Source organism: Ovis canadensis, chromosome 26, assembly GCF_042477335.2.
Source record: "Ovis canadensis isolate MfBH-ARS-UI-01 breed Bighorn chromosome 26, ARS-UI_OviCan_v2, whole genome shotgun sequence".
NCBI lineage: Eukaryota > Metazoa > Chordata > Mammalia > Artiodactyla > Bovidae > Ovis > Ovis canadensis.
This window is the reverse complement of record NC_091270.1, coordinates 50,087,598-50,108,397: the sequence shown is the minus strand read 5'-3', so window position 1 is coordinate 50,108,397 and position 20,800 is coordinate 50,087,598. Positions and strand designations below refer to the sequence as shown.

Genomic DNA, 20,800 nt, shown 5'->3' with positions numbered 1-20,800 from the left:
TGGTAGTTTGAACATTCTTTGGCATTGCCCTTCTTTGGTATTGGAATGAAAACTGACCTTTTCCAGTTCTGTGGCCACTGCTGAGCTTTCCAAATTTGCTAGCATATTGAGTGTAGCATTTTCACAGCCTCATCTTTTAGGATTTGAAATAACTCAACTGGAATCCATCACCTCCACTAGCATTGTTCATCATGATGCTTCCTAAGGCCCCCTTGACTTCACGTTCCAGGATGTCTGGCTCTAGGTGAGTGATCATACCATCGTGGTTATCTGGGTCATGATGATCTCTTTTGTATAGTTCTTCTATGTATTCTTGCCACCTCTTCTTAATATTTTCTGCTTCTGTGAGGTCCATACCATTTCTGTCCTTTATGGTGCCCATCTTGCATGAAATGGTCCCTTGATATCTCTAATTTTCTTGATTGCAAGTATACTAAATAGGTATTGATTAGATTCCCCACACCTTGCATTTCATACCCATGACTCATTTATTTTGCAATTGGAAGTTGTATCTTTTCATCTTTTTCACCTATTTCTTTCCTTCCCCAGATGCCTCCATTCTGGAAGCCACCTGTTTCTTCTCTATATTTATAACTCTGTTTCTGTTTTATGCTTTTTCATTTGTTTTTGGATTCCACATATAAGAAAAATTATAAGGTATTTGTGTTTCTCTGTCTGACATATTGTGTGTGTGTGTGTGTATGTGTGTGTGTGCTGACTTGTGTCCAGCTCTTTGCAACCCCATGGACAGTAGCCTGCCAGGCTCCTCTACCTATGGAATTTGCCAGGTAAGAATAGCACAGTGAATTGCCATTTCTTTCTCCAGGGGATCTTTCCAACTGAGGGGTCTAACCTACATCACTTGTTTTCCCTGCATCATCAGACATTTTCTTTACATGAGAAGCCCATTTGACATATTATACTTCGCCAAGGGACTCTCAAGAGTCTTCTCCAGAACCAAATTTGAAGGCATCAGTTCTTCAGCATTCACCCTTCTTTATGGTCCAACTCTTACATCCATACATGACTACTGGAAAAACCATAGCTTCGACTATACAGACCTTTGTAGGCAAAGTGATGTGTCTGATTTTTAAGATGCTGTCCAGGTTTGTCATAACTTTTCTTCCAAAGAGCAAGCATCTTATAATGTTGTGACTGCAGTCACCATCTGGAGTGATTTTGGAGCCCCCAAAATAAAATCTCTCACTGTTTATACTTTTCCCCCATCTATTTGCCATGAAGTGATGGGACAAGATGCCAAGATCTTAGTATTTTTAATGTTGAGTTTTAAGAAAGTTTTTTCACTCTTCTCTTTCATCTTCATCAAGAAGTTCTTTAGTTCCTCTTCGTTTCCTGCTGTTAGAATGGTATCATCTTCATATCTGAAGTTGTTGATTTTTCTCCTGACAACCCTGATTCCAGCTTGTGATTCATTGAACCTGACGTTTTGCATAATGAATTCTCCACAGAAATTAAAGAAACAGGGTGACTATATACAGCCTTGACATATTCATTTTGAATCGGTCTGTTGTTCCATGTTCAATTCTGATTCTGTTGCTTCTTGCCCTGCCGTGGAATTCCTCAGAATTCCACAGCAAGAATACTGCAGTGGGTAGCCATTCTCTTATCCAGGGTATCGTCCTCACCCAGGGATTGATCCCAGGTCTCCTCCACTGCAGGCAGATTCTTTACCATCTGAGCTACCAGCGAAGCCCTTGGTGGTCTTATTCCTATGTATTTCATTCTTTTCGATGTGATAATCCATGAAACTTCTTCTTAAATTTCTCTTTCTCATTTTCACTGCTAATGTATAGAAGTGCAACAAATTTATCCATATTAATTTTGTAGCCTGCAACTTTACCAAATTCATTGATGATTTCTAGTAGTTTTCTGAAACCATCCTTAGGATCCTACATGTACAATATCATGTCATCTGCAACCAGTGACAGTTTAACTTCTTCTTTTCCAGTTCGGATTCCCTTTACCTTATTTTCTTTTCTTATACCTGTAGTTAGGACTATCATGGCATCATGTCCCATGACTTCATGGCAAAGAGATGGGGAAACGCTGGAAATAGTGTCATGCTTTATTTTGGGGGCTCCAAAATCACTGCAGATGGTGATTGCAGCCATGAAATTAAAAGACACTTACTCCTTGGAAGGAAAGTTATGACCAACCTAGATAGCATATTCAAAAGCAGAGCCATTACTTTGCCAACTAAGGTCCGTCTAGTCAAGGTATGATTTTTCCAGTGGTCATGTATGGATGTGAGAGTTGGACTGTGAAGAAAGCTGATTGCTGAAGAATTGATGCTTTTGAACTGTGGTGTTGGAGAAGACTCTTGAGAGTCTCTTAGACTGCAAGGAGATCCAACCAGTCCATTCTGAAGGGGATCAGCCCTGGGTGTTCTGTGGAAGGAATGATGCTAAAGGTGAAACTCCAGTACTTTGGCCACCTCATGCGAAGAGCTGACTCACTGGAAAAGACTGATGCTGGGAGGGATTGCGGGGAGGAGGAAAAGGGGACGACAGAGGATGAGATGGCATCACCGACTCGAGTTTGAGTGAACTCCAGGAGATGGTGATGGACAGGGAGGCCTGGTGTGCTGCAATTCATGGGGTCACAAAGAGTCAGACACGACTGAGAGACAGAACTGAACTGAACTGAGGACTTCCAAAGCTATGTTGAATATATATGGTGAGAGCGGACATCCTTGTCTTTTCCCTGATCGTAGAGGAAATGCTTTCAGCTTTTCACAGTTAAGTATGATGTTAGCTGTAGGTTTGTCATATATGGTCATTATTATGTTGAGGTACGTTCCCACTCTGCCCAGGTTCTGGAGAGCTGTTATCATAAATATTGCTAAATTTTATCAAAAGATTTTTTGCATTTATTGGATTATCATTGGTCTTTATTCTTCAATTTGTTGATGTGATGTATCACATTGATTAATTTGTATATATTGAAAAATCCTTCCATCCCTTGGATGAATCCCACTTGATCATGGTGAATGATCTTTCTAACGTATTGTTGGATTTGAACTGATAGTATTTTGGAGGATTTTTGAATCTGTACTCATCAGCGATATTGGCCTGTAATTTTGTTTTTTGTGATATCTTTGTCTGGTATCAGGGTGATAGTGGGCTCATAGAATGAGTTTGGAAGTTTTCCTTCCTCTACAATTTTTGGAACTGTTTCAGGGGATAAGTGTTAACTTCTCTAAATGTTTGATAGAATTTACCTGTGAAGCCATCAGGTCATGTACTTTTGTTTGTTGGAAGTTTTTAATCATAGTTTCAATTTCAGTGCTTGTGATTCATCTGTTCCTATTTTCTGTTGCTTCCTGGTTCAGTGTTAGGGAGCTGTCTAAGAATTTGTCATTTCATCCATGTTTTCCATTTATGATCCTTTGTATTCCTGTGGAGTCAGTTGTATCTTCCCTTTTTTCATTTCTAATTATATCGTTTTGAGTCCTCTCACTTTTTTTCCTGATGTGTCTGGTTTAAGATTTTTCAATTTAGTTTTATCTTTTCAAATCAGCAGCTTTTAGTTTCATTGATATTCACAGTTGTTTTCTTTGTCTATATCTCATTTATTTCTGCTGTTATCTTCATGATTCTCTTCCTTCTACTAAATTTAGGTTCCATTTATTCTTCTTTATCTATTTGTTTTAGGTTTAAGCTTACATTGTTTTATCTTATTTTTTGAGGTAGAATTTCTATAAACTTCCCTCTCAGAACTGCTTGTAACTGATCCCATAGGTTTTGGACAATTGTGCTTTCATTTTCATTTGTCCCTAGGTAATTTTTTATTTTGTCTTTGATTTTTTTAGTGATCCATTGGTTGTTTAGTAGCATATTGTTTAGCTGTCACATGTTGCCGTTTTTTTAAATAGATTTATATTGTAGATTAATTCTAATCTCATAGCATTTTGATCAGAAAAGATGCTTAATGTGACATCAGTTTTTTTATATTTACCAAAGCTCACCTTATGGCCCAGCATGTGGTTGTTCCTGGAGGATGTTCCCTGTGCACTTGGGAGGAATGTGTAGTCTGTTGCTTTTGGATGGGATGTTCTAGAAATATCAGTTAAGTCCTACTGATCTGATGTGTATTGGAATTGAAAGCCTTTGTTTCCTTATTAGTTTGCTACAGGCGTTATCTGTCCCCTGAGGAAAGAAGGGTGTAAAAGCCCCCCACAATTATTGTGTTACAGTCAATTTCTTCCTTTATGGTTGTTTTTATTTGCCTTACATGTTCAGGTGCTCCTAAGTTGGGTGGGTACATATTTATAATTGTTATATCTTTTTTTGGAATCGAACCCTTGATTATTGTATAAGGTCCTTCTTTGTCTCTTATAACAGTCTTGATTTTAAAGTCTATTTTTCTGAAAATATCATTCCTTCCCCAGCTTTTTTTAAATTTCTATTTGTGTGGAATACCATTCCCTTACTTTCAGTCTGTAAGTTTCCCTAGCTCTGACAAGGGTCTCCTGTAGATAGCATATATACAAGTCTTATTTTTGTATCCACTCAAGCAATCTTTGTCTTTTGGTTGATGCATTTGATCCATTTACATTTAAGGTAATTATCAACATGTATTATCCTATTACCATTTGGGCTTATCTTTTCTAGATCTTTTCCTTCCCTTGTGTTTCCTGCCTAGAGAAGTTCCTTCAGCATTTATTGTAAAGCTGGTTTTGTGGTGCTGAATTATCTTATGTTTTCCTTGGCTGTAAACCTTTTGATTTCTCCATCAAACCTGAACCTAGAGTCTTGCTAGGTAGAGGATTCTTGGTTTTAGTTTTTTCCTCTTCATCGCTTTAAATATACTTTTCCATTGACTTTTGGCTTGTAGAGTTTCTGTTCAGAAATCAGCTGATAACCGTAAGGGAGTTTGCTTGTATGTTATTTGTCACTTTCCATAGTTGCTTTTAATATATTATCTTTGTTAGTTTGATTATTATGTGTCTCAGTGTATTCCTCTTTGGGTTTATCCTGCCTGGGGCTCTCTTTGCTTCTTTGACTTGGTTAACTGTTTCCTTTCCTATGTTATGGAAATTTTCAGCTACTATCTCTTCAAATGTTTTCTTAGGTAGCTTTTTCTTTTCTCCTTCTGTGATCCCTGTAACATGATGTTGGTGCATTTGATGTTGCCCCAGAGGACTCTTGAGGCTGTCTGCATTTCTTTTCATTCTTTTTTTCTATGTTCTGATTTGCATCACTGATTTCCACCATTTTGTCTTCCAGAGCCCTAATCCGATCTTCTGTCTCAGTTAATTCTGCTGTTGATTGCTTCTATGGTATTGTTCATCTTTGTTTATTCTTTAGTTCTTCTAGGTAGGTCTTTGGTAAACATTTCTTGCATATTCTTCATTCTTTTTTCTGAGATCTTGAGTCATCTTCAATATAGTTGTCCTGAATTCTTTTTCTGGAAGGCTACCTATCTCTACTTCATTTAGTTGTGTTTCTGGGATTTCATCTTTTCCTTCATCTAGAGATGTAATCCTCAGCATTTTCACTTTGATTCTTTCTGTGGTTGTGACTTTTCTTCTGGAAGCTGTGGGATTGCAGTTCTACTTTCTTCTTCTGTCTGCCCTCAGGTTGTTGAGGAAGGAACTGATGGGAGGAATTGGTGGTGTGAAAAACTGAGTCTTGCTGTGATGGGTAGGGCCGTGCTTGGTTACACTTTGATCCGGTTGTCTTCTGATGGATGAGCCTGTGCTCCCTCTTTGCTAGTTGTTTGGCCTGAGGTGATGTAGGCCAGGAACCTACAGGCTCTATGATAGGGCAAATGGTGACCTCCAAGAAGACTCTTGCCAAGGTGCACCTCCTAGAACTGCTGCTTCAAATGTCCCTGTCCCAGCAATGAGCCACTGCCAACCCATATCTCAGCAGAAAACTTTCCAAACCTAGCTGGTAGGTCTGATTCAGTCACCTATGTGGTCACTGCTCCTCTCCCCTGGGTCTTGTTGCACACAAGGTTTTGTTTGTGCCCTGCAAGAATAGAGTCTCTGTTTGCCCCAGTCCTGTGCAAGTCCTGCAGTCAAATCCTGCTCTCCTTCAAAGTCAGATTTCTTGGGGATTCCTAGTCACTTGGCTAGATCCCTGGGTTGTGAAGCTTGACATGGGGTTCAGAACCTTCACAGCAATGGGAGAACTTCTTTGGTATTGTTTCTCTCCAGTTTGTGGGTCACCAAGCATCAGCTGGATATGGGATTTCGTTTTGTCATGATTGAGCTCTTCCTAACATCTTGTTTGAAAAATCAAAACAAACAAAACACAACAATCAACAAGAGAAAACTCCTCTGTCTCTGGACATGGAGTATCCATTTTTGTTGGTTCCATCATCCTCCTGTTGATGTTTGTTCAACAGCTAGTTGTGATTTTCTTTGTAGGGTCCCTTTGGATTTTCCTAGTTTGAGTTCCTTAAGCTTCTTAAATCTGCATGTGCTCAGATTCCTAACATTTGTGACACTGATTTTCTTGAATAATCTCTCTTTCCCTTTCTCTCTTTCTTCCTGAGACACCCATAGTGCATATGGTGGTTATTTGGTCACAATCTTCTTTTCTACATTTTGCTTTTGTTTTTCACTTCTGTGAAAAAAATTGTTTCATTTGACTTGTCTTCATTTCTGATTGCTTCCTTTGCCTGACAAAGTGTCCTTTTAATTACCCTCAGTAAATTTTTAAGTTTATTGTTTGCGTTGATATGTAACCAGGGTTATTTTTTTAATATTTTATTACTCTATCAATATTTATTTCTGATATTTTCAGATACTTCAGTTCAGTTCAGTTTGGTCACTCAGTCGTGTCCGACTCTTTGTGACCCCATGAATCGCAGCATGAGAGGCCTCCCTGTCCATCACCAACTCCCAGAGTTCACTCAGACTCACGCCATCGAGTCGGTGATGCCATCCAGCCATCTCATCCTCCGTCGTCCCCTTTTCCTCCTGCCCCCAATCCCTCCCAGCATCAGAGTCTTTTCCAGTGAGTCAACTCTTCACGTAAGGTGGCCAAAGAACTGGAGTTCCAGCTTTAGCATCATTCCTTCCAAAGAAATCCTAGTGCTGATCTCCTTCAGAATGGACTGGTTGGATCTCCTTGCACTCCAAGCGACTCTCAAGAGTCTTCTCGAACACCACAGTTCAAAAGCATCAATTCTACGGTGCTCAGTGTTCTTCACAGTCCAACTCTCACATCCATACATGACCACCGGAAAAACCATAGCTTTGACTAGACGGACCTTAGTTGGCAAAGTAATGGCTCTGCTTTTCAATATGCTATCTAGGTTGGTCATAACTTTACTTCCAAGGAGTAAACGTCTTTAATTTCATTGTAATTTCATCACCATCTGCAGTGATTTTGGAGCCCAAAAAATAACATCTGACACTGTTTCCACTGTTTTCCCAACTATTTCCCATGAAGTGATGGGACCAGATGCCATGATCTTCATTTTCTGAATGTTGAGCTTTAAGCCAACTTTTTCACCCTCCTCTTTCACTATCATCAAGAGGCTTTTTGGTTCCTCTTCACTTTCTGCCATAAGGGTGGTGTTATCTGCTTATCTGAGCATATTGATATTTCTCCCAGCAATCTTGATTCCAGCTTGTGCTTCTTCCAACCCAGTGTTTCTCATGATGTACTCTGCATATAAGTTAAATGAGCAGGGTGACAGTATACAGCCTTGATGCACCTCTGAGGCTTGATCATGCCTTGGCATTGCCGGGGGCCAGCGTGAGGAACTCCGCCCATGGCACACTCCTTTTCCTATTTGGAACCAGTCTGTTGTTCCATGTCCAGTTCTAACTGTTGCTTCCTGACCTGCATACAGGTTTCTCAACAGGCAGGTCAGGCGGTCTGGTATTCCCATCTCTTTCAGAACTTTCCACAGTTTATTGTGATCCATACAGTCAACGGCTTTGGCATAGTCAAAAGAACAGAAATAGATGCTTTTCTGGAACTCTTTTGCTTTTTAAATGATTCAGCAGATGTTGGCAATTTGACTGTTGGTTCCTCTGCCTTTCTAAAACCAGCTTGAATATCTGGAATTTCACAGTTCACATATTGCTGAAGCCTGGCTTGGAGAATTTTGAGCATTACTTTACTAGCATGTGAGCTGAGTACAATTGTGCGGTAGTTTGAGCATTCTTTGGCATTGCCTTTTTTGGGGATTGGTATGAAAATGGACCTTTTCCAGTCCTGTGGCAACTGCTGAGTTTTCCAAATTTGCTGGCATATTGAGTGCAGCACTTTCACAGCATCATCTTTCAGGATTTGAAATAGCTCAACTGGAATTCCATCACCTCCACTAGCTTTGTTCACAGTGATGCTTGCTAAGGCCCATTGACTTCACATTCCAGGATGTCTGGCTCTAGGTTAGTGATCACACCATCGTGATTATCTTGGTCGAGATCTTTTTTGTACAGTTCTTCTGTGTATTCTTGCCATCTCTTCTTAATATCTTCTGCTTCTGTAAGGTCCATACCATTTTTGTCCTTTATCAAGCCCATCTTTGCATGAAATGTTCCCTTGGTATCTCTAATTTTCTTGAAAAGATCTCTAGTCTTTCCCATTCTGTTGTTTTCCTCAATTTCTTTGCATTGATCGCTGGGGAAGGCTTTCTTATCTCTTCCTGCTATTCTTGGGAACTCTGCATTCAGATGCTTATATCTTTCCTTTTCTCCTTTGCTTTTCACTTCTCTTCTTTTCACAGCCTTCTCAGACAGCCATTTTGCTTTTTTGCATTTCTTTCCCATGGGGATGGTCTTGATCCCTGTCTCCTGTACAATGTCACGAACCTCATTCCATAGTTCATCAGGCACTCTATCTATCAGATCTAGTCCCTTAAATCTATTTCTCAATTCTACTGTATAATCGTAAGGAATTTGATTTAGGTCATACCTGAATGGTCTAGTGGTTTTCCCTACTTTCTTCAATTTAAGTCTAAATTTGGCAATAAAGAGCTCATGACGTGAGACACAGTCAGCCCCCAATCTTGTTTTTGCTGACTGTATAGAGCTTCTCCATCTTTAGCTGCAAAGAATATAATCAATCTGATTTCAGTGTTGACCATCTGGTGATGTCCATGTGTAGAGTCTTCTCTTGTGTTGTTGGAAGAGGGTGTTTGCTATGACCAGTGTGTTCTCTTGGCAAATCTTTATTAGCCTTTGCCATGCTTCATTCTGCATTCCAAGGCCAAATTTGCCTGTTACTCCAGGTGTTTCTTGACTTCCTACTTTTGCATTCCAGTCCCCTATAATGAAAGGGTCATCTTTTGGGGGTGTTAGTTCTAAAAGATCTTGTAAGTCTTCATAGAACCATTCAACTTCAGCTTCTTCAGCTTTATTGGTTGGGGCATAGACTTTGATAACTGTGATATTGGATGGTTTGCCTTGGAAATGAACAGAGATCATTCTGTCATTTTTGAGATTGCATCCAAGTACTTCATTTCAGACTCTTTTGTTGACCATGATGGCTACTCCATTTCTTCTAAGGGATTCCTGCCTACAGTGGTTGATATAATGGTTTTAAGATACTTCAGATACTTAAGGATAGGTAATTATGTAAGGCCAATTAAGTTAGTTGATTCTATCATTACACTAAAATGGAAAATTATTTTATTATATCAATAGATGCAGAGAATGCATTTGGCAATTTTAAGACCTTTTATGATTAAACTCACCAAAATTGTAAGAGCAGCACACTAGAACTTCACAAAGATCATTTAGAAAAAAATAGAATGTACATCAAATTTAATGTTTAGAGATGAAGTGCTTCCCACTAAGATTTGGAACAAGGCAAGAATTTAACTTGCTGTTCTTATTCAGTTTTGTGCCCATGTGCAAAACTGATGACACCAAATATTGTGAGGACTTATAGCAATAGGAACTGTCATTCATGTTGATGAATTAGAGTTTAGACAGTTTGGTGATCTCTTATAAAATTCACATTGCCTTACTTCATGATCCATTAGTTATCCCCTATACCATGTAGAAAATTTCACTGAAAACTTGTATCCATAGAAAGTTGGGCCTGATTGCATATAGCAACTCTATTTATAATTGCCAGAAATTAAAAGCACACAACACGTTCTTTAATACATGAGTAGATAAAGAAACAAGTTGAGACACAAAGAAAAATTTTATTCAGTATTCAAAAAATTAGTCATCAAGCAATATAAAGACATGGAGGAATTTTCAATGCATAGTGGTTAGTAAAAGAAGCCAGTTTGAAAAGTCTACACACTGTATCATTTCAAATCTATTACACTCTGGAAAAGGCAAAACTATGGAGATAGTTAAAAACATCATTGATTACCAACCAGGGCTTTGTGTGTTGCTTTCATCACTACTCAAGTTTTATTTTTTAATGCTAATATTTTTCCTTTAGGAAAACATTGATTTTATCCTACAACTATTTCTGACATTAAAACTGACTGTCAGTTAAACTCTTAAGAATCTGTGTATTTTCAAAGTGTTTAAATAAAAGTGTTGTAGTTACTGAAACAATGATGAATCGTCTCAGAATATTTTTCTGGTTTATTATAATTAAATCAGTAACATGTAATGAAAACATATATTATTGATAGTATTGTTTATATATGAATGCCATTTGTATTGAGAGTACTATTATCCTAAAAGAATAACAAAATTTAACTTTGCCAATGTTCTTAAGAAAATAATGAGCTTTATATAAAAGTTTATTAAATTAGTATTTGCATTTAGATAATATAGCCACAATTACATGAAAAAAACAGGGATTGAAAAAAATAACTTGAACAACCATTCTGTTTTTTATTTCATTTAGTATTCAAAGATGATAACTTTAGAGGCATTTTCAGTTCTTTTCGCGCAATTACTTGGAATTATGCTGGGATTAAAGTATAATAATAACATCTACGAATGTTCCTGTCCAGGAATTGCATGCATAATGAATCCTGAAGCAATGTAAGATGTGACTTTTATCAAAACTTTGTCTTCTTTTGGGAGATATTTATAGCATTTCTTGATGTACAATATATTTGATATAACATAGATAAAAGGATTTTTACTAAATACCTATGAATTATTTTAATGTTTATTAAAAGGAATAAGTATTTGATATTGTAGAAAATGTGCTTCTTGTTTCTATGTTCAGCGCTGTATGTAGTATCAAGTCTTTGATGATGAGTTCTTGTGAAGCACTGGAATCTTGATGTGAGATTTATTCATCCTATCAAAAAAAATTTAGCATGTACAGTTACAAGAATTGTGTTAGTCTATCATGTGAATGATTAACAAGATAGAAAAGTGTTATATATTTTATATTAGTCTATCAGGGACAGAATTTTAAAGTCAACATGAGAATCAGCAAAATTTAAATGATTTACATTAAGTGCCTAGAGAAAATAAATAGGGAATACATGGAGAAGAGAAACTTTATGACAAAAAAGGAGGGTCTAGGAATCTTTGTTGGAGAAGGCAATGGCACCCCACTCCAGTACTCTTGCCTGGAAAATCCCAGGCGGAGGAGCCTGGTAGGCTACAGTCCATGAGGTCGCTAGAGTCGGACACGACTGAGCGACTTCCCTTTCACTTTTCACTTTCATGCATTGGAGAAGAAAATGTCAACCCACTCCAGTGTTCTTGCCTGGAGAATCCCAGGGACGGGGGAGCCTGTTGGGCTGCCGTCTATGGGGTTGCAGAGTCGGACACAACTGAAGCGATTTAGCAGCAGCAGCAGCAGGAAGCTTTCTATGAGACAAACTCATGTTGGAACCTGAAAGAGAAGAAAGAAGTCTGGTCACATGAAGAACTTGTGGAAAACTTTTCAGGGAAAGACAGTGAAGTGATACATGGATATGAAGAAATGTTTAAAACTCAAAAGACTGGAAAGGATAAAACAAACCAAAAGAAATGACTGAAATTATATGGAAGAATATTAAAAGCATAGAATATTTTTTTAAAGATGGTAAAATACAATCAGGTTAAAGAATCATGATTCAGAGAAAGAGGTCCAGGAAGGACTAGAAAATGTAGGAAATGAGCTAAGCAAGCAATCATGATGCAGAAATTGGGATTTTATGATAAATGTAACAAAATACATTTTAATAGATTTATGCAGCATGGATAATAAAATATGTTTTGTAACATGAATGTTAAAAATTTCACACAGAATAACAATAAGGTAATACTGTTACTGAATTAAGTCCTATGGACCCTAGCTTCTCTGCCTGGACAGGGGACGGTTCTTGTTTTGCTTTATTCAAGAAGCAGAGTAATGAAACAGAAGCTGAGATACCTCAACAGGTAAAATTTCTTCAATGGACAAAGAATGAGGAAGTTCACAGATGACCTTCTCACCCACGTGGTGATAGGGATTTACTCTTAAAAAGTAAAGACGAAGGAAGGAAGAGTGAGGCTAGTGATACAGAAGCATATGCATTAGTCCTCCAGGAAAGAGGCAGGGCTTTTTCAAAGGAGTGGGGTGCCTACATTTATCAATCCTTTTTGAACAATAATGCCCATTTATGGGCACTGGTATGTGTGTCATTTAACACTCTAGGTAATAAAATAAACATATAATGAGACTCACAGTCTCTTGGAGTTCTGATTGCTCACCATCCTGGACCCAGCTATTTCTTTCTTTCTTTTATTATTTCTGTTTGTTTGTTTACTTTTTTTCATTTCTTTGTTGCTTCCTTTCTTATCTCTGGACCCTTTACTTTAGAGATTTATGGTAACTCTTGCTAAATGTGCAGGGTGATAGGTTTTGAGCAAAGACTGGAGCAAATTTTGAGCAAAGATTGGGGCAGCTTTGCCAATGGTATTTGGTAAATGATGATTCTCATAGTATACAGCAGTTTTGTAAGTTTGAGGGAAAGGGAGATGAGAAAGCTCTGGTCAGAGGGACTTGCTTGCTGGGTCCCATGGGACTCTAATAATCACAAGTGAAGAGGTAAGTTCTTGGCCAGCTGTCTCCCCAGGGCACTGCACAGAGAGGAGATTGAAACACACACCAGACTTCCTGTGAAAGTGGCCTATTACCATGTTCAGGAGATTTTGTCTGAAAGGGAAATTTCCTGTTTGGCACACATCTTACAGCCTTTGGTGATTCTCTCAACAAACAGAGCCCAGTGTCCCTAATGTCACCCTCCCATTTGCTTTCTCCAGTTCCTGAAGAAAGCACCCCAAATTTTGAGAATGCCACCCATCATTCTTCTCTATATTGCTTTCCTCTGTTGACCTGCGGAACGTACGCTTACACTCAGAGGCGTGTGTAATTTGCATACTTTAAAGGCTGCTAACTGAAGGTCGGGTTTCCAATCATCTCAATCTTAGGTGCTAGGTCAGGTCCTTCATTTTAGGACATTGACAGATCTGATCATACCCTTAACAACTCAAAGACACTGATAATGAAATTTGCTGATGCTTGGACAATATGAAAATTTTCAAAGAAAAGCAAAATCTAGTATCATCTTAAAATGACTAGATTCATCTTGTTTATCACCACTCTTTCAAGACTGGGAGAGATGACTGTTTTGTCTAGAGTTAGATAAACAAGAGACAATTAAGTTAAATGCAGAAACAACAGAATAGATTCCAAACAAAAGAATAAGATAATATATCATAAAATGACCATAGTCAAATGGGATATAAATTAATTACCCAGTAAAGAATTCAAAATAATATACTGAAAGATGCTCACCAAGATAAGGAGAAGACTGGATGAACAATGTGAGAACATAAAACCACAGGAAAGATAAAGAAATACTGCATGGAAGTCAGAGGACTGAAGAATGCAAAACTGAACTGAAATATACAATAGACTATTGTAGTGATAAACTAAAAAAAGCATAAAAAGGATTAACAAACTCAGCAAAAGGAAAAATGACTGCACAAACATTAAGGTAAGGGAATTATAAGACAACATCATGTGGACCAATAATCACATTATATAAGTTCCAGAAAAGTGAGAAAGGGACAGAAAACTTTTTTTAAGAAATAATGGCTAAATTGTTCCCTAACTTGGGAAAGGAGACAGACATCCAGATTTAAAGAGCCCAGAATTGTAAATAAAATAAATTCAATGAGACCCACACCAAGAAACATAATTAAAACATCAAACATTAAAGACAGGAAGCGTCTTAGAAGCAGCAGCTTGTTACATACAAAGGAACCTGTTATAAGAACATGAGGAGCTTTGACAACAGTCACATTGCAGGCCAGTAGGTAGTGATATGGTAAATTCACAATGCTGAAAGAAAAAGACTACTTTTACCAAGCAAAGCTGTCATTCAGAATTGAAGAGAAGAGATGAGAGTTTTACAGACATGCAAAATCTAAAGGAGTTTAACACCATTAGTCCAACCTTAGTAGAAATAGTAAATGAAGTTCTTTAAAGTTTAGAAGAGGTACTAATTAGTAAAAGGAAAACATAATAAGTGTAAGTCTCAATGGTAAAAGTAAATATATACTGAAATTCAGAATAATTGAATGAACAAAGTAGGCAATTGGGCTTCCCTTGTGTCTAAACTGGTAAAGAATCTGCCTACAATGTGAGAGACCTGGGTTTGATCCCTGGGTTGGGAAGATCCCCTGGAGAAGGGAATGGCTACCCACTCCAGTATTCTGACCTGGAGAATTGCATGGACTATATAGTCCACAGCGTTGCAAAGAGACAGACATGAATGAGTGGCTTTCACTTTCACTTTCAAAGCAGGTAATTAAAGGTAACATGGTTTGCATAAAAGTCAAGAGTCATGAAAATTATAACTATAATATTGTGATAAGCTATATGTAACATTAAAAGTTGTGAAATGTCATACAAAGCATAAAACCTGTTGAGGAAAATAAAGTCAAAATATAGAGTGCATTCAAATCTTTGTTATCTACTTAGACTGTGAGATATATATATATTGTTATGTGCAAGCCTCATGGTAACCATAAAACAAAAACAAAACAAAAATCAAACCAAATCCATAACCAAATAAAAAAGTGGAAGCACAAAAGAGAAAAACATAAAAGAAGGAATGCAGGAAGAGAGCAAGAGCAGAGCAAAGCATCAGAGGAACTACACAGTGGCCAGAAAAGAAGGAGCAGAATGACCATAAGTCCATGCATCAATAATCACTTTTAAAGCAAATGTATCAAATTTTCCACTCAAAAGACAGGATGGGTGATGAATGAAAAGCAAGACCCACCACTCTCATACCTACAAGTGATTCCAGGCAGATGTAAGGACACACAAACTAAAAGTGAAAAGATGGAAAAAGATATTCCATGTAAATAGAAACCCTAAGAAAGCTGGAGTGACTATACTAATATCAGATAAAATGGACTTTAAAACAAATACTGATAGTAAGAGATAAAGAAGGGTACTGCTTATTGATATCAGGAACAATACAGTAAGAAGAAATAACATTTATTAATATGTATACACTCAACATTTGTTGTTTTTATTGTTTCATTGTTTAGTTGCAAACTCATGTCCAACTCTTTTGCAGCCTCATAGACTATAGCCCACCAGGCTCCTCTGTCCATGGGATTTCCCAGACTAGAATACTGGAATAGGTTGCCATTTCCTTCTCCAGGGTATCCTCCTGACCCAGGGATCAAACCCACGTCTCCTGCTTGGCAGACAGATTCTTTACCAATGAGTCACAGGGAAGCCTCCACTCAACACAGAATCAACTAAATACTTTAAGCAAATATGGACAGGAATAAAAGGAGAAACAGTCAGTAATATAATAATAGTAGGAAACTTTAAGTACCTATGTATTTCATCAGATAGACCATCCAGGCAGAATGTCAAAAAAGAAACATTGGCTGTAATGAAACCTTAGGCCTGATAGATTGACCCATATTACAGAACATTCCACCCAACAGAAATAGAACTCACATTCTTCTCAAATGTATTTGAAGCATTCTCCTGAATAGATCATATATTAGACCACAAAACAAGTTTCAACCAATTAAAGAATTTCAAAACCATATTCAACATCTTTACTAAACCAAATAATATTAACCTGGACATAAATTAAAAGAAGAAAATGGGAAAAATCAATAATATGTGAAGACTAAACAAGGTGCCACTAAATAACTGTGTGCCAACAAAGAAATAAAACTCAAAAAGGAACCTTGAGAGCAACAAAAATGGAAATGCAACATACTGAAATTTATGCCATGCAGACAAAGCAGTTGTAAGTAGAAGTTTACGGTGATAAATCACGATTTCAAGGAAAAGCTAAAAAAAAAAAAATTCTAGTCTATACTAGAAAAAAGAAGAACAAATGAAGTCCAAGTTAGTAGATGAAAGGAAGTATCAAAAGTCACAGTGAAAATAAATGAAATAGAGACTAAAAAGGTAATAGAAAAAGATCAGTGAAGCCAAGAAATCATCCTCTGAGAAAATAAACAAGATTAACAAACTTTTAGCTCAAAACTCTTCAAAAAAAAAAGAGAAAAAAGATTCAAATTTTAAAAATTAAAAATTAAAGACAATATGTTGCAGCTAATACTACATAAAACAAAAGATTATAAGAGACTATTATAAACAAGTATACATGAACAATTTGGAAAATCTAAGAGAAATGAATAATAATCTAAGAACATAGAACCTTCCAATACTGAATCATAAAGAAATACAAAACTTGAAGACTGAATCAGGAATCAAAAAGCTTCCAGCAACCAAAAGTCCAAGACCACTAGTTTCCCTGATGAGCTATACAAAACATTCAAGAAGAATTCCTATAAATCTTCAAACTCTTCTGAAAAATAGAAGAGGAGGGAAATTTTTCAATCAATATTTTATGAGGCCAGCACTGTTTTCATACTGAAACAAACAAGAATAGCACGAAGAAAAATAAAAGAAATGTTATGGTTTTGATGAATTTTGATGCAAAAGTCTTCAGCAAAATATTAGCAAGCCAAATTCAACAGTACACAGCCATAGGTAAGGTGTTGGAGGAGTATGTGGGTGTGGAGTACATCTCTCTCCATGGATGATGCATCAGGAATACATCTTCAGTTGCAGAAGTTCTCTCAGAACACCAGTTGAAAGTGGGCAGGAGTCCCTGACCACTGAAAAGGAATGTATAGATTGATGCAAAAATTGGCAGGACAAAGGAAAGAGGAGAGTGATAAAGACTGAGCCTGCATCCAGGGTATAAGGGAACTGAAGCATCAGTCAGATCCTCACAGCAGGGTAGTATGTTGGGACAGTGGAGGCTGCAGGAGAATGCAGCAGCTGATCTATGACAGTCTGAATGGAATGAGAACCACACAGACAATCCTTGGGGCAGCCCCTCCCTTCCCTGGACAAGGACACAAGTCTCCTGGAATGTGTGGCAGCTGGGAGCTGGAGCCTATAGACTGGAGAGCAGTCTCAGGGTAAGGTCTGTTGTTGACTATGGGGAAACAACTTGAGGGGACGTCAGGGAGGAGATTGTGGTGGAAAAGGCCAGACAGCTGTGGAGGCAAGGCGATACTGCTGAGTCATGGGCAAGGGGTGGAAGCCATCACTGTGGCCACTCTCCCCACATGCCAGCACCAGCAGCTGACCAGTTGGGGAAGACCCAGGGAGGGTGGCCTTTAAGTACCTGATGCAGTGAGCAATAGAGAAGGACCCCAGCCAGGGGAGCCCTTTAAGTACCTGGTACACCAAAAGAGGAAGGACCCCAGTCAGGGGAGGCACTTAAGTGCCTGACATGCTGAACAACAGAGAAGGACCAGCCAGAAAGTCTCTTTGAGCGCCAGCTGCCTGAGGCTAGAAAAAGTCTATAAGTGCCAAAGCTCCTGCTCCTGAGTCTGCCAGGGCCCCTGCACACTTGGCACTGCCAGAGTCCCTGCAATCCAAGCAGCTGCACCACCTCCATTCTTAATTCTCAGTGAGGCAGAAGTGCCAGAGGCTTGAAAAAAATCCTAGTAGCCGCATATCTCCTGTACCAATGGCCTCTGGCTCCCCTGGGTACCTGGCACTGTTAGAGGCCCTGTGTTCCAAGCTGCCACACCACTGCCACAGTAGATCCCCACTGCTGCAGAGCTGCCAGAGGCTAGAGAAAACCCAAAGAGAACCATGTCTCCTACTCTCCTGACCTCCAGCTCCCCTGCACACCTGGAGCTGCCAGAGCACCTGCGATCCAAGCAGCTGCACCACTTCCACACCTGGGCCTCCCTGGAGTGGAACCCAATCCTCCAGGGCAGCCTCGGGAGCAAACTCCTGAGGACAACCCACATGTAGAGGTGGAGATAAAACCACAATTGAACCCCAGGGGCACTGTGGCTAGGGAAGTGGATTGAAAACTTTCCTATCACCTGTACAAGCTGCAGATTAAAGCCAAAAATTCAACTAGGCAAACTCTGTGTCTTTGAAATGTATAAAGGGACAATGAGAATTCCCACAGAACAGAAGACACTAACTCTGGCAGCTGTGGACATTGGAGGCAAGAATACGCAGCCGTAGGGCCAGAATCTGAGCTGTCCTGATAGCAGTTTCAGAGACCAGCTCAGTATTGGAGGGCATCCTAGGGATGCAGAGGTGGACTGTAACTCACAGCAAGGAAAAGGACACTTGACAACCAAGATCAGAGAAAAACTATTATTATTATTATTATATTTTGATTTGTTCTCCAAAGAAGACATACAGATTGCTAATAAACACGTGAAAAGATGTTCAACATCACTCATTATGAGAAAACTGCAAATCACAACTATAGTGAGATATCACCTCACACTAGTCAGAAGGACTGTCATCAAAAATCTACAAATATTATAAATGGATGTTGAATTTTGTCAAAGGCTTTCTCTGCATCTATTGAGATAATCATATGGCTTTTATTTTTCAATTTGTTAATGTGGTGAATTGCGTTGATTGATTTGCGGATATTGAAGAATCCTTGCATCCCTGGGATAAAGCCCACTTGGTCATGGTGTATGGTCTTTTTAATGTGTTGTTGGATTCTGATTGCTAGAATTTTCTTGAGGATTTTTGCGTCTATGTTCATCAGTGATATTGGCCTGTAGTTTTCTTTTTTTTTTGTGACATCTTTGTCAGGTTTTGGTATTAGGGTGATGGTGGTCTCATAGAATGAGTTTGGAAGTTTACCTTCCTCTGCAATTTGCTGGAAGAGTTTGAGTAGGATAGGTGTTAGCTCCTCTCGAAATTTTTGGTAGAATTCAGCTGTCAAGCCATCTGGACCTGGGCTTTTGTTTGCTGGAAGATTTCTGATTACAGTTTCAATTTCCGTGCTTGTGATGGGTCTGTTAAGATTTTCTATTTCTTCCTGGTTCAGTTTTGGAAAGTTGTACTTTTCTAAGAATCTGTCCATTTCTTCCACATTGTCCATTTTCTTGGCATATAATTGCTGATAGTAGTCTCTTATGATCCTTTGTATTTCTGTGTTGTCTGTTGTGATCTCTCCATTTTCATTTCTAATTTTATTGATTTGATTTTTCTACCTTTGTTTCTTGATGAGTCTGGCTAATGGTTTGTCAACTTTATTTATCCTTTTGAAGGCCCAGCTTTTGGTTTTGTTGATTTTTGCTATGGTCTCTTTTGTTTCTTTTGCATTTATTTCTGCCCTAATTTTTAAGATTTCTTTCCTTCTACTAACTCTGGGGTTCTCCATTTCTTCCTTTTCTAGTTGCTTTAGGTGTAGAGTTAGGTTTTTTTACTTTTTTCTTGTTTCTTGAGGTATGCCTGTATTGCTATGAACTTATACCTCAACATAATAAAAGCTATATATGACAAACCCACAGCAAACATTGTCCTCAATGGTGAAAAATTGAAAGCATTTCCCCTAAAGTCAGGAGCAAGACAAGGGTGCCCACTTTCACTGCTACTATTCAACATAGTTCTGGAAGTTTTGGCCACAGCAATCAGAGCAGAAAAAGAAATGAATCCAAATTGGAAAAGAAGAAGTAAAACTGTCACTGTTTGCTGATGACATGATCCTCTACATAGAAAACCCTAAAGACTCCACCAGAAAATTATGAGAGCTAATCAATGAATATAGTAAAGTTGCAGGGTATAAAATCAACACACAGAAATCCCTTGCATTCCTATACACTAATAATGAGAAAGAAGAAAAAGAAATTAAGGAAACAATTCCATTCACCATTGCAACGAAAAGAATAAAATACTTAGGAATATATCTACCTAAAGAAACTAAAGACCTATATGTAGAAAACTATAAAACACTGATGAAAGAAATCAAGAGGACACTAATAGATGGAGAAACATACCATGTTCATGGATCAGAAGAATCAATATAGTGAAAGTGAGTATACTACCCAAAGCAATCTACAGATTCAATACAATCCCTATCAAGCTACCAGCGGTATTTTTCACAGAACTAGAACAAATAATTTCAAGATTTGTATGGAAATACAAAAAACCTCGAATAGCCAAAGCAATCTTGAGAAAGAAGAATGGAACTGGAGGAATCAACTTGCCTGACTTCAGGCTCTACTACAAAGCCACAGTCATCAAGACAGTATGGTCCTGGCACAAAGACAGAAATATAGACCAATGGAACAAAATAGAAAGCCCAGAGATAAATCCACACACATATGGACACCTTATCTTTGACAAAGGAGGCAAGAATATACAATGGAATAAAGACAATCTCTTTAACAAGTGGTGCTGGGAAAACTGGTCAACCACTTGTAAAAGAATGAAACTAGATCACTTTCTAACACCACACACAAAAATAAACTCAAAATGGATTAAAGATCTAAATGTAAGACCAGAAACTATAAAACTCCTAGAGGAGAACATAGGCAAAACACTCTCCGACAAAAATCATAGCAGGATCCTCT

At 38.2% G+C, this 20,800-nt stretch overlaps 1 protein-coding gene across 1 annotated transcript in view; it reads left to right on the top strand.

The window, feature by feature from the left end:
• LOC138430923 (A disintegrin and metallopeptidase domain 3-like) overlaps positions 1 to 20,800 on the top strand; it is a 118,274-nt gene that overhangs the window by 51,955 nt on the left and 45,519 nt on the right. The window contains exon 11 of the mRNA XM_069572946.1: positions 10,809 to 10,948. Within this exon, the coding sequence (XP_069429047.1) occupies positions 10,809 to 10,948 (140 nt within the window). The remainder of the gene's footprint in view (positions 1 to 10,808; positions 10,949 to 20,800) is intronic.